The 13,051-nt window shown below is 40.8% G+C and overlaps 1 protein-coding gene across 6 annotated transcripts in view; it reads left to right on the top strand.

The window, feature by feature from the left end:
• Positions 1-13,051, top strand: part of pde4dip (phosphodiesterase 4D interacting protein) — a 139,176-nt gene that overhangs the window by 114,593 nt on the left and 11,532 nt on the right. For 5 of the 6 annotated variants that reach the window (XM_063002064.1, XM_063002061.1, XM_063002062.1 and 2 more), the window contains 8 exons: positions 636-911; positions 2,343-2,474; positions 2,704-2,826; positions 3,487-3,664; positions 4,067-4,191; positions 4,280-4,381; positions 5,316-5,411; positions 5,874-6,064. In XM_063002064.1, the coding sequence (XP_062858134.1) occupies positions 636-911; positions 2,343-2,474; positions 2,704-2,826; positions 3,487-3,664; positions 4,067-4,191; positions 4,280-4,381; positions 5,316-5,411; positions 5,874-6,064 (1,223 nt within the window). The remainder of the gene's footprint in view (positions 1-635; positions 912-2,342; positions 2,475-2,703; positions 2,827-3,486; positions 3,665-4,066; positions 4,192-4,279; positions 4,382-5,315; positions 5,412-5,873; positions 6,065-13,051) is intronic. The other variant, XM_063002059.1, reaches the window with a different exon arrangement.

Raw genomic sequence — 13,051 nt, 5'->3', positions numbered from 1 at the left:
AGAGGTGAAATATGATCTGGTAATGGACGCTGGAGCAGACAGGGTTAAGGGCCTTGCTCAAGGGCCCAACAGTGGCTGCATAGCAGAGCCTGGATTCAAACCGACATTCTTCCGACTGATAGGCCAAAGCTCTACCCACTGTGCTACCACTGTTTGGATGGAAGGCTATAGGATTTTAATGTGAGCTGTAATTGTAAAGATGACATTCCTGAAATAAATGATCACAACTGTTAATCAATCTAAAGAGCAAGATTATAAAGACCCCTAACTACAGATCTGTAGGTGTCTGGACCAGACAGCAGATGTCGCTGTTGTACAGCAACAGTGAAGTCCAGTATACCTTCCTCCCAAAGACACAGCCAGTTTGTACGACCAGCCAGGTCAAATATTATGCACAATAATCAATGTACAAAAACACAAAGAACACTTTGATTATGCCTTTGTACCACTATCACTTGTTTGTTGGCCAAATCCCACCCTTGATTTATAACTGCATGATTTCTAACACTAAATAAAATGAGTGCTCCTAACTCAGACCAGCGTTTTGTAGACTTGCACCTGCTACATTTTAGTCTTTGTTGCATTACTTTAATCATGTTTACATAAAAAAAATGTTTTTTTTGCTTTCTCCGCAGCCTTTGTTGGTGCTCAGGTCAAACCCTTGTCCGGTTTTCAACTGACAGCCAGCCCACAGACTAACTTCACTGACTTGCACCTGCTATCCCATCAAGCCTTTCAGCAGTCTTCACTTGCTAGTCTCAATGCCAGCCCTGTTCTAAAGCCAGGCACCAGCCTTTTGGATAACAGTGCATTGTGGAGTATGACACATGGTTCCCGGCCGAAGAGGGAAGGCGCTTGTGGGGATATTTCTTCAAACTCGTCAGGGTATCAGTCTGGTGCACGTCACACAGGTACTATGGTTGTGTGATGCATTTTATTTAAACAGAAACACCACCCCAGTAATCTAAACAGAATTTATTCTGGATAACCAAATCTATAGCAAATTACAATTTTATAGTTAAGGCCCTACCTTATTCACGGCCATGAGATTGCATCGTGGACCATGAAATGAGCCTTTTTCCTGTGTAATATGCAATTTGCTGTGAAATTAAAAATGTAAGATTTGTGTTTAGCTCTTTAACGTTTTTATTCGCGTAGCATAAGTGCCTTACATTTACTGGTGAATTTGCACTGTTAGGCGGTCCTAGTGTAACTAAGCGTCTTTAGAATTTGCCTACAGAGAGATGATCACGTGTGTAGAGAAGCACACTTTTCTATTGATTATGAAATCCCCAAAGGGACAAAATGCACTCAATACTTGCATACAGCCGCTCAGGTGGCGCAGCGGTAAAAAGACACGCTGCAACCAGAGCTGGATTCTGAATACCTCGTATCAAATCCAGCTCTGCCTCACTGGTTCGAGGCTGAGTGGCTGTATGAGCAACGATTGGCCGGTTGCTCAGTTGGGGGGTGGGACAAAGAACAGCATGTGGGTCTCTCTCTCTCTCTCTCTCTCTCTGCACAGAGATGAGGAAGAGTGCCCTTAGGGTGTGTCTCTCCGCATGCAACGCTAGGTAGCGCCAAACTCATCAATGTGTGGGTGGCAAAAATGCATCCGGCTGCTGCCCATGTTTCGGAGGGAATATGGGTTAGCTTCGACCTCCTCGGTCAGGACAGGGTTCGGCATAGACAGAGAGGACGCACGATGCAAATTGAACAATCGGATGCGCTAAAGGGGGAGAAAAAAAGGAAAAAAAAAATACTTGTATACATACATCAAACACTCTCAGCACACTACACCACAGAAAGTCTGTTACACTAGCAATCCCACGGCAATTCACTTAGCAAACAGTTTGTTAAAATGTCCAAAATGTCAAAGTCTAAAGCAGTTAAAACACTACTCGGATAACTGAGTTTTGAAAATTCCCAACCAATTTTGTGGACGGAGGGGGGTGTCAAAACACGGATGAGTATTTTCGTATTTGGGACCTTAGCTGGAAGTTCTCGGTTTACATTCAACTATTAAGATAGGCTATGCTGTGTATTGTAGCTTCCATTTATTCTATCATTCAATTTATGAGTGTTATTTAATGACTGCTGTGAAATGTGGCACTTTTCTTTAAAAATACATGAAATCTGTGATTTTTGAACAAAGAGGTCCGTAAAATTAAGCACAGTTTCCCTTGAATTTAGTACGGCCCTACTACATTCCATCACTCTGTGGTGCTGCAGTACATTATGCTAGTCCACTACTGCTGGGATCCCGGGTTCGAATCAGTGGCTGGATACAGTGTCTATATATTGCAGAAATCTAATATATATAATTACATTCTGTGTTTTAGGAACAGATTTGTTGGAGGAGCACCTGAATGAGATTCGCAGTCTTCATCGGCGGCTAGAGGATTCCATCCAGACCAACGATTGTCTAAGACGGCAGCTGGAAGAGAGACTGGGCTACATGACCAATGATGGAGGTCTGAAAGTTATTCAAACTAATTAGAAACTGCATTCACTTTGACTCCCAGTCTTGTATTTCAATCCAAATCCTACAAAACAACAGTGAAAATCATGATGGCTGCTTTTTGCCTCATTACACATAACACACAGATTTGTGATGTCTTTATTATAGAGCTTGGTTAAATATACTAACAGGATGTTTTAACATCATTTATCTATTTTACATTAATTACCTTTATAATCTAGTAGCTGCTCCAACAAACATCTACTTTCAAGGCGTGGACTCCATCAGCCATCTGTCTAATGAGGTGCGAATTCTGAAAGAGGAAAAGAATGCTCTTCAGATTCAGCTTCAGCAAGCCACCAGAGGTATAGAACACGTTACATACCATCTTCACTCTATTGGCATTGAAAAAATACAGTATATAAATAACATCATAATAACTAAATACAGAGGACATGTGGGGTGTTAAGTATTCTGAGATCATGCTACTTGAAGAATCATGAACAATCTAACCAGCCTATCCATGACTTTAAACTGAAACCTCAGCTGGGGAGATGCTTACAAGATGTACTGCATGAGCATGCTGTGCTTTGCAGCATCTGTAAAAATGCTACAAAAAAATGGAACATGGCATTGCACGGGCGGTACCTTACAAGGGCAGCCCTTGTGGCACCTGAAAAAAGGGCGTAACACTGGTTGAGTTCTCAGAAGGAGATCAAAATGTGTTGGGGTCATTCAACAGCAGAAAACTGGACCAGACCTCCTCTGCAGGCCATATCTGGCAAGGCAGAGGAACATGTTTAATGTAAATTAGCACTGCCACCAATCTCCATGGCAGGTGGGATCATTAAAGCACGGGAGAACACTAAAAACCGATGAATATCTAACACCCAACAGAGAAACTGCAGGCTGGGTTTTTCCTTTCCCAGCCTCCCTTCCCTTTTGCATTCAATGCAGTGTTTTGATATCTGACCTGTAGACAATTCTATGTACAGATTTTTATATATTTCTTGTTTTGTCCAAAGATGGTATGCAGTTGCGGGATGCAGTCCTGTTAGAGCGCAGCAGACTGAAACAGGCGGAACTGGAGGCTGAGAAGTGGGCAGGACAGTTTAGGCAACTGCAAACGGAGATGCGAGAGCATGTGCAGGCAGCTGTACAGCTTAAGCAGGACAAGCAAATTAGCCAGGAAAACACCAACAGGTACTTTCCTTTCTAAACCCCACAAAATCTCTGTTGCACATGCACTTTCAGTGAGAAATTTCCCAGTTTACAGCATCTTACTGCCTTGGGAGCTAATACAACTGTCAGGCAGTGAATCAGGAAATCAGGAGGGAGGGCTTCTGCTCATCTCTTTCATCAAGTACACTGTTTTGTAGTGCTGTATGAGCAGTAGTGCAGGAATTGCGAATGACTGTGATCAACCACAGTAGTGGTGGGCTTGCGTAATAGACCGCTACAAGACCCATGCACCATATATGCCACATGAAACTATTAAAATAAGAACAGAACTAAACCCAAGAAATGCTTGTGTTTTATGTTCATGTTAATCTATTTGATTTTACACTCTGTAACTTTAGACTGTATACATGTTGCTGTGTCCAGGCTTCAACATGAGGTTAATGTACTTCAGCAGCAGTTGAGTGAGAGCAGACGTCTTGTAAGTAGGCTACAGTGTGAACTGCAGACACACCAGAGACTGTATGATGCTCCCAAGAGTGTGAATACAGGTACACACATTCGCTTTATCAATAGTCAACAAACTGAATAATAAGCTGCTCTTATGATTTTTTTATGACCATCTTTCTTCACTTTCAGGGTCAGACCTGCAGTCTAACATGTGCTTGCTTGAGCAGCAGCTAAGTGAACGGCTGGATCATGACACATCCCATTCAACAGCCAGGAAACGACTTTTCCATGGTGAGAAAGAAATCATTTACAATTCAAAATGATCAGTCCACTGAGTGGAACATAAATGCTTTTGTGAAAACTAACAATATACAGCAAAATGAACACTTTATAATATACAGAAGATTCAGAAAATATTCAGACCCCTTGACTTTTGGCACGTTTTTGTGTTATGGATTAGATGTTAAATTGACCTTTTAACCATCTCTCATTCACAGTATTTAGACTTTTTATTCAATAATCTGTGGAAGCCTCTTTGGCTGCAATTCCAGCTTTAAGTCTTATAGATACATCTTAACAAGCTTTGCACACCTAGATTTGGGCAGTTTATCCCATTCTTTATGGCAGATTCTCTCAAGCTCTGTTAGGTTTGTGCGAACTGCCATTTTTAGGTCTGGACCTGACACAATTTGGAGTGCCACAGCAAAGAGTTTCAATACTTTTGTGAATAAAAGCTTTCAGTTTTATCTACAAACATGTTTTTACTGTATAGGTAATTAAGTGGAGATTTATGGGTAAACATGTTAGATATATTCTTTTAAAATCAAGTCCACAACAAAATAAAGTGAGCAAAAGGTCAAGAGGTCTGAAAAGTTTCTGAATCCACTATAAATAAGAAGTAGATGCTTTATCTAACCAGCTAACTTCAGCTTATCTCATTGTTACTGCAGTAAATTCAAAGTAAAGTCATTTCAATTAAGAAGCCAAACACTATGATAACAAATAAGAATCAGTTGTGCAGCCCTAATATCAATGTATTATAATACAAATTGTTTGATATAAAGAATCACTAATCACAGAGACAAGTTTAATGTTTTTAATCAATGTAATTAAGTTAATAATCAACTTTCCTCATGATGTTATTAGGCATAGAAATGTAGTTAAATATGTGGTTAAACAGTTTACTAAGTTTATAATTTTTTGTATTGTTCTATGTCTGTTTCAGACTCATCTAACTCTCCCCCTGTCCGAGACTCAGAATTCTTCAGTCCAGGCATAACTGGCTCTTTCAAGAAAGATAAGCTTCATTTTTCTGTAAATGGTGAGGATCTTATAAATGTGGGACAGCTGGTAAAATAGTTGTTGCACAGTGTAGTAGGTCCTGATTTGAGTTGTTTGTTCCCATGGGTTTGTCACCTCCCAAAAATGTGCATAAAGTGGATTGGCAACTAAAAATTTTCCATAGGTGGGGGGCGCTTAGGTGATGCAGTGGTAACACACTAGCCTACCAGTGCTGAGATATTAAGTTCAAATCTCAGCTATCAGCCAGTCGGGTGCCTGGGAGGAGGGCCTGCTTATTGCCAGTGCTAAGTCCGGAAAAACAGAGTGTAGCACCCGGCGTAAAAACTCTGCCAAATCAGGCGGACCAGATATGCTGTGATGACTTCTAATTACAGGAACAGTTGAAAGAAAAATTTGACATTTTAATAAATCAACACAATTGCTGATTTAAATACAAAATAAAAAAATAATTGCGGATTTAAAAACACTGTCTTCTGAACAGAATTAACCAAACCTGACACAGGAAGTCGGGAAAATGAAGTCCCTGATGGCTCATTCACCTGTAAGACAGGGGATCACGTGGTGGGCCGCTGGGATGACTTCAGCACCCTGCAGAGGCAACTTCTAGAGGGCAGAGTCCTCACCTATAAGATGGAAGCTGCACTGCAGTCCAGCATGATCAACCTGCATGAGGTCAGTCTGAAAGCTCTTTGAAAAGCTGCTTACTACACAAATGAAAATAATCTTCTAATTGATTAGTAAGCAACATCTTTCTGGAAACTTCTGTTAAGTCCAAAAAGCTAATATTAGAGACGCAATGCAGTTAGAGAGGACAAACACTAGCTTCCGTTCAGTGTTAGTACTTGTTACCCTACTTGAATTAAGTTGTATTATTATTAGGGCTGTTAACGTGTTAAAATTTTAATCGCGATTTTAAAAATTAATTGAGATTAAAATTTTTTATCTAACTATTTTTATTTGGCTGTTTGTGCCACATTGTTAGGACGAATCTTTTAGTTCAAGAGGTCCTGAAGAAGCAGTCGGGAAGTCCAGAAAGTACTCTTCAAAACACTTTATTAAGTGTAAAAATGATCTGTGAATATATGTCAGAGCTAAGCCAATCGGCGCTCCTTTCTCCTGCAGTCTAGAAACACAACCACCAAAGAAAGAGACCCGGCCTCTGAGCGCGCCCTTCTTTTAAACTAGTCTAGGCTCCTCCTCCGCCGCTGCTGTTGGAGCCAATGAAATGTGCTAAAAAACCCAGGGCTCCACCTCCCCCCCTTCGGTAGGAGTCAGGGAGGGAGCCTGGCCGGCACCATTTTGAACAAAGGGAGCAAGGCCGGCGCCATTTTGAACAAAGGGAGCACGTGGGTGATTGCCGGAACACTTCCCATATTAAATGTACGTTTTTATGTTCCGAAAAACCTAACCATTAACTTTTAACTATAGGTTAGGTGTTTCTAGATTCCAGGAGATAAGGATAGCCGTCAGCAACCCCCCAATTTAACCCCTTCTGACTTACATGGCCACTGGGCTGAATTTTTACAATAAAAGGTATCTAAAAAATAAAAGGCTACCAGTTAAACTAAAGGAACCGTACCTATCGCAACAGCTCCTACCCTTAAACCAAACAAACAAACAAAAAATAGAAAATAAAATAAGAATAGGAAAACAAAATAAAGCAATTTAAAAATAGGAAATCAAAAACGAGAAAAAATAAAATAAAAACAATGGGTGCGTGGCTTCTACAGGAAGTCCGTTCAGGTTGTCCTCCACCAGACGGAGCTGCAGATATTCAGAAGGGGCCCATAGCTCCTGTGTCTCTGCATGACTCCTAATGTCTTATGGATTCTCCCCTGTCGGTCTTACCTGTTTCCACAGCAGCACAAACATTTAAACGATGTAACACAGAGAATATCCTTCCTAAAAATAGCAGAGTACCAAACATATATACATTGTAAACAATCCTGAACTAACCCCTTGCGTTTTGTAGCTAAACTATGTGTGTTGCACTTAACTAGTGTTTTCAAAGATGGTCTATGTGTCTGCGAACTATATGTTTATGTTTTTCTCTCCTAGTCTAACTAAATCCTCCCCCATCTTCTTGTTCCGTTCCGTTGACTCCACTGGACTCTTCTTCCACATAGTCGGTTTAGCCGGGCTTTTCTGCTGTGGTTTGTTCCCAGTAGGCAGGTCCAGTTAGTGGCACTTCTGTCCCTTGGAGTGGGTCTTCCAGTCCCCTCAGTGTCTGCCTCTGCCAGTCCTTCCAAGTCTCCTTCCTTCATCACGGTGTGTGATCAGTAGTGCTGGTCCTCTCTCCTCGTCTTGTCTGGTCGGTTTTACCTTTAATTAAGCAGAGTTAGTAGCACTTATACTGCTCGAAGTGGGTCTTCCGGCCCGCCTTCAAGGGTATCCTCCTCATCATCATCTACATGATATCTAGATAAATCAGCCAACATCATCTGGATAACTGGTGGATCCTGCCCCCCTCTGCTTCCTCTACACACTACTTCTATCACAAATGTTTCTATTAATACCCTGATGCACGGGATACCACAACAACAACATATCACTAATATTACCAATCCTACACATACTGACATCACCAAACTCGTAATAACTTCCTTCCATGGCCCAAACATCCCTTCTAATCACTTAACCCATTCATTGTTTATCCCTGAATTTTCCTTCCATTCTCGTGACAAAGCCCTCAATCCTTCCAAATCTCGTGTCACACTACCATCGGGTGCAGTATTATTGGGGATGAAGGTGCAACACGATGAACCCACAATCTGGCAAACTCCACCTTTCTCTGCTAACAGCAAGTCTAATGCCATTCTATTCTGTATGGTCATAAGTGAAGTCTGGTCTAGCTGGTCTCTCAGTCCCTCAATGGCCTGAACACTGAAATTAACAAATCTCTGCTGATTGTAATAGAGATAGTTTATCCAGTCTTCATTCTTATTGATAGTTACCCACCAAAAGAGTGCACTTTCAAACCCTGCAGCAATCTGGTTCCTAGCCTTAAATTCATCTGGGACCCCCCTTGGGACCCCTATACCATCAATCCACACGGTCTTGTTGAAGGATCCGCCAGGTTTGACCTCTCAGGTGTCTCTTCGATGGTTGTGGTGATTGGTCAGGGCGTCCGCGGCATCCTCCACTCCGTGCTGCTTGTAAATTCTGAAAGGCATAACCAAAAAGACCAACGCACACTCCCCAGACCAATTCCCATGCAATCTTCGCCGGATTCTCATATCTCCACACAACCATACTAAATCCGCCCTACTGAATTTTTGTGCATTCAGCTGGCTGCCTGTATAATTCCCATCACTATCCAGGATAATGGTTTCCCTACACCATCCTTCTGAAAAATGTCCCCTGTTTATCGGTCCTGGTTTATTGCTCCTGAAACAGGTGTAATTGCCTTTATAGGCTTTGATGTTGGTTGGGGTTGGTTCCTGAGTTAATGGGTGGGACCTGGATAAGTTCTCACACCCTACTGGCTCCATCTCATTGAACAATGAGAGTAGGCATGTCCAATTTCCTGAAATTACTGGATGTGTGGCCAAATTAGGTTTTGCAGCTGCGCATACGACTTTCGCTAAGGGCTTTTCCACGCTCAATTTCTTTACTGCAGGGGCACCTTCCAATTCCCTTTTACATTTGTCAACTTTATGTTTTAGATAAATTTAGAAAAATTTTTATACGTTGTTCAGAACCAGGTGGGGCTTTAGTTTCCAGTGGATAGAGACCAACCTCTGTCCAACTCAGTTCCTCAACTTTTGCGCCTGTTTTCGCCTTCTCTTTGACAGAGGAGGTTTCCACCAGTCGCTTAACAACTACTTGTTTCAATTCTCTATGTGTTAAATTAGACATTTTAGACCACTTTAAACAACCTTTCGAGCAAAATCTGTAACACGTATTAAGAAAAAGATAAACTGATAGGTTTTAACGAGACACACCCTAGAACAGAAGATTCCTGCCTAGTCGAAGAATACGAGTATTCTTTTAACATTCACTGGCACAACTCACTCGGTTGTCCAAACACAACTCAGACAAAAGAACGTAAACCTCAGTACAACAACAGTGTCTACTGGAAACAAACAATTACTTCACAGCGACCGACAATGGTCCTATGGAAACAAACATATACTTCATTATTTGTCTCTCATACTGCATTAACCCTTCCTGCTATATAAAATTCCACTTCAAACAGTTCAAACTGATCAGAGCAGAAGGTGCATACACATTACATCTAACATTTTCTACACTTATTCTACTTCATCATCGCCGCATGCTAGAGAGCCTTCAAATTTTCTAAATCACATTTTTCCCAATACAAATCACCAATCCACTATTTATTATTTACTCTGCCATACTTAAAATAACAACAGCTCTGCTATATCAACTTCCATCAGTCCTACAAACCCCTGACTTATATTATTTATTCATTCAGATTTTTACCCCAACTTTTGGTCACTGGTACTAACACACCTCCTGCTTCTAACAATACAGACTCCATTTCCCACAATCCAACAGACTCTCACATGACCATCTCCTGCTCCTAGTCAGCCAATCCCTCATGCTCATCATCACCAGCGCTTTGATCTACTTTGGCTTTCTTGAATCACATTAAACTCTACTTAAATAGTTCCACTTAGTTAACTGTCTACTAGACTATTCGATACTTCTCACCTACCAAGTTATTTTCTTCACTGTTCCCTCAATCTTTAAACTGCACTCATCTATGATCATGCATAGTATTGCCACAAGGTTTACTGCACCACATTGAACCAATCTAACTTCTTCAATAAACTATATAATATAAAATGAGTGAGTTGACCTGATCAATTAGCTAGAAAAGATTCATCGGATACAACACAAGCATCAAATATTAACAATTGCCAATTAACAATTTCCAAAAAATATTACCAATTAAATTGAATCTTACCGGAGTCCGTGTAAGCAATTATATTTAATCTCCTGAGACCCGAGCTTTGATTTTTTCAATGTATTTTTCCTATTCCTTATGTTTTTAACCTTATTAGTTGGGCGACACGGTGGCTCAGTGGGTAGTACCGTCGCACACTGTCACAGCAAGAAGGTCCCCCTCCGCGGAGCCCGCATGTTGTCGTGTGGGTTTCCCCCGGGTGCTCCGGTTTCCTCCCACAGTCCAAAGACATGCAAGTGAGGCGAACCAGAGACACTGAACTGTCCATGTCTGTGCCTGATACAACCTGAATCTTGTGCAATGAGCAGTTCAATCAAAGTCTGGTGTTAGCTGGACCTGTAAACAAATAATGTCGTTAGTGAGCAGTGGAAGGTGTGCAACAGCTTTGTCGGCAGTGTCACCTCTGGCATTGTCCTGTAAAATTGGAACAAAACTTTAGAATATGCACAATTTACAAAATGGCTCTCTGTTTGGGCAGCAGAATTGCACCCACAAGTTGTGCAACAAGGTATGGTGGGCGATTTCCAAATTTAAATTAGTCAAAACAAGACACTCTCCCACCAAATACAACCAATTGTTCCAATAAATTGAATAGGAGGGACAATGACACAAAGTATCATTTACTAAAATTTTAACTAAGCCCACTTGTTTCCTGTCTGTTGCAGCATCTCTGGATGCAAATCCTTTCACAAACATTTCCAATTCAGGATTCCTATCAGGCCCAGAAAAAAAATAGATAGAGTAATACAGTCATGATGTTCACCATCTTCCCTGTAGTGTATGAGATATGAGGTTGAGTGAGAATACTATTGATTCTGTCTTTTCTCGCTCTTGACAGGGTAAAGGCTGTGGAAATCAAAAATGCAGTCACACCATGACTTGTATTGACAATAAGAGGATGACATGACCAAATGTGCTGTTTGAGCTATGGTACAAGGGTACAGCTCTCCACTCCCCCCTTTTCTGAAAAAGAACTGCATTTATAATGCCATTCTTTTCAGAAACATCCAAATAGAAAGGGTCAGAGTATTTCGGTTGTTGTAGGTCACTGGCTAAGGTCAGTTGCTGTTTTAATTCAATAAAAGCAGCCTCAAGGGGCTTGGCCCACTCTACTTAGGTTGTTAGGTTTCTTTGACCTAACCTGGTAATTTCAGCCCTCAAAGGTGCAACCAAGCCTGAGTAATTAGGGATGTAGTTCCTGGAATAACCTGTCAAGCCAAGAAAAGACAGAAGGTGACTCACGGTAGTTGGCTTCGGGTGATGCAGGATGCAACCTCTGGTGTCAGCAGTCAGGGAGTGACCCTTGCTGGAAACCCTCCATCCTAGAAATGTCACGACAGGTCGGCATATCTGCAGTTTGGCTTTGTTGACTTTGTATCCTGTAAACTTCTAAACCCTGCAACAGTCTATGAAATCTCACTCTTTACAACTACACAATATTTTAGAAACAGTAACATATTAGCTTTTACCTTTTACTTGTATTCAGCATTTGTACACAGAGAAAAACACGACTTCATTCTCAAATAAACATAAGCTTTGACAATATATAATTTAATATATCAACACATGTCTTAATCAGAGGTGGAAAGAGTACCAAAAAGTGTATTCAAGTAAAAGTACTATTACTTTAATTAATCTTTACTTAATTACAAGTAAAGTTACTACTCAAAACATCTACTCAAGTAAAAAGTAGAAAGTAACTCATTTGGAATGTACTCACAGTAAACAGCAGGGGGGGTCTCTTCGGTGTAATGCAAACAGGAGTGGATACAAACCTCACAACCGTAGTCTTTAATTCAAATGCAATAGAAGAAACGTTGTCCTTAACTCAAATGCAATAGAAGAAACGTTGTCCTTAACTCAAATGCAATAGAAGAAACATGTTGATGCAACAATTAAAACAGTTAGGGATGTGTAATGTGTAATTTCAAATGACATAAAACTTTTTCAAACTGTATAATCACTAGCGATGTGTCGTAAAATGATTCGAATCTATGAACCGGCTCTAACCGAAACAAAGGAACCGACTCTTCCGGGAGTCGTTATGCGAATATACGGCTTTTCAAATGGAACCGAGACAAAAGATTCGACTCACTGTCGCAAAATTCGCTGCAGCAGTTTCACAGCCGCGATTTCTTTAGCGTTTTTTTTTTTACTTTGCTCAGTAACAGATGCTATTCAAAATGTAGCAATTACTAATGCAAAACATACTCAAGCAAAAAGCAAAATCACAGTCTGCAAAATGTGCTTTAAAAACTACTCTGTTATAGTAACCAGTGTAAACAGAGCCTTAACACTGAGCACTGGCTTCGTGTATGCGGCGTACGTCATCATGCACCGACGCATGCGCACCGATCGAATTTGCCCAAAAATCATATCACCGTTATTGAAACATTTTCCATCGCGACATACATCGACATCAAATCACTGTCCAGCACTACCCCACACATTAAACAAAAAACAATATAACAATCTCTCAACAATACATGCTCCTAACACGATTAACAAGCGCTGGGTTAGTCAAAAAATTTTAATCTTATCCACTATAACAACTCTGATTAAGGAGATTTTCCTTAACTATTTGTGAAAATGTCTTACTCCTCTCAGTGGAGAGGGGTAATACTTTTCATGCATGGATGAATTCTACTCTAAGTGCCCCCTTTCCTAGTTTAAGCACCTTAAAGTTGAAGAACGCTACCTACCTTAAAACACACTTAGTAAGGTAC

Source organism: Trichomycterus rosablanca, chromosome 9, assembly GCF_030014385.1.
Source record: "Trichomycterus rosablanca isolate fTriRos1 chromosome 9, fTriRos1.hap1, whole genome shotgun sequence".
Taxonomy (NCBI): domain Eukaryota; kingdom Metazoa; phylum Chordata; class Actinopteri; order Siluriformes; family Trichomycteridae; genus Trichomycterus; species Trichomycterus rosablanca.
Note: the sequence above shows the minus strand (reverse complement) of the source record. Positions and strands in the feature narration are given on the sequence as shown.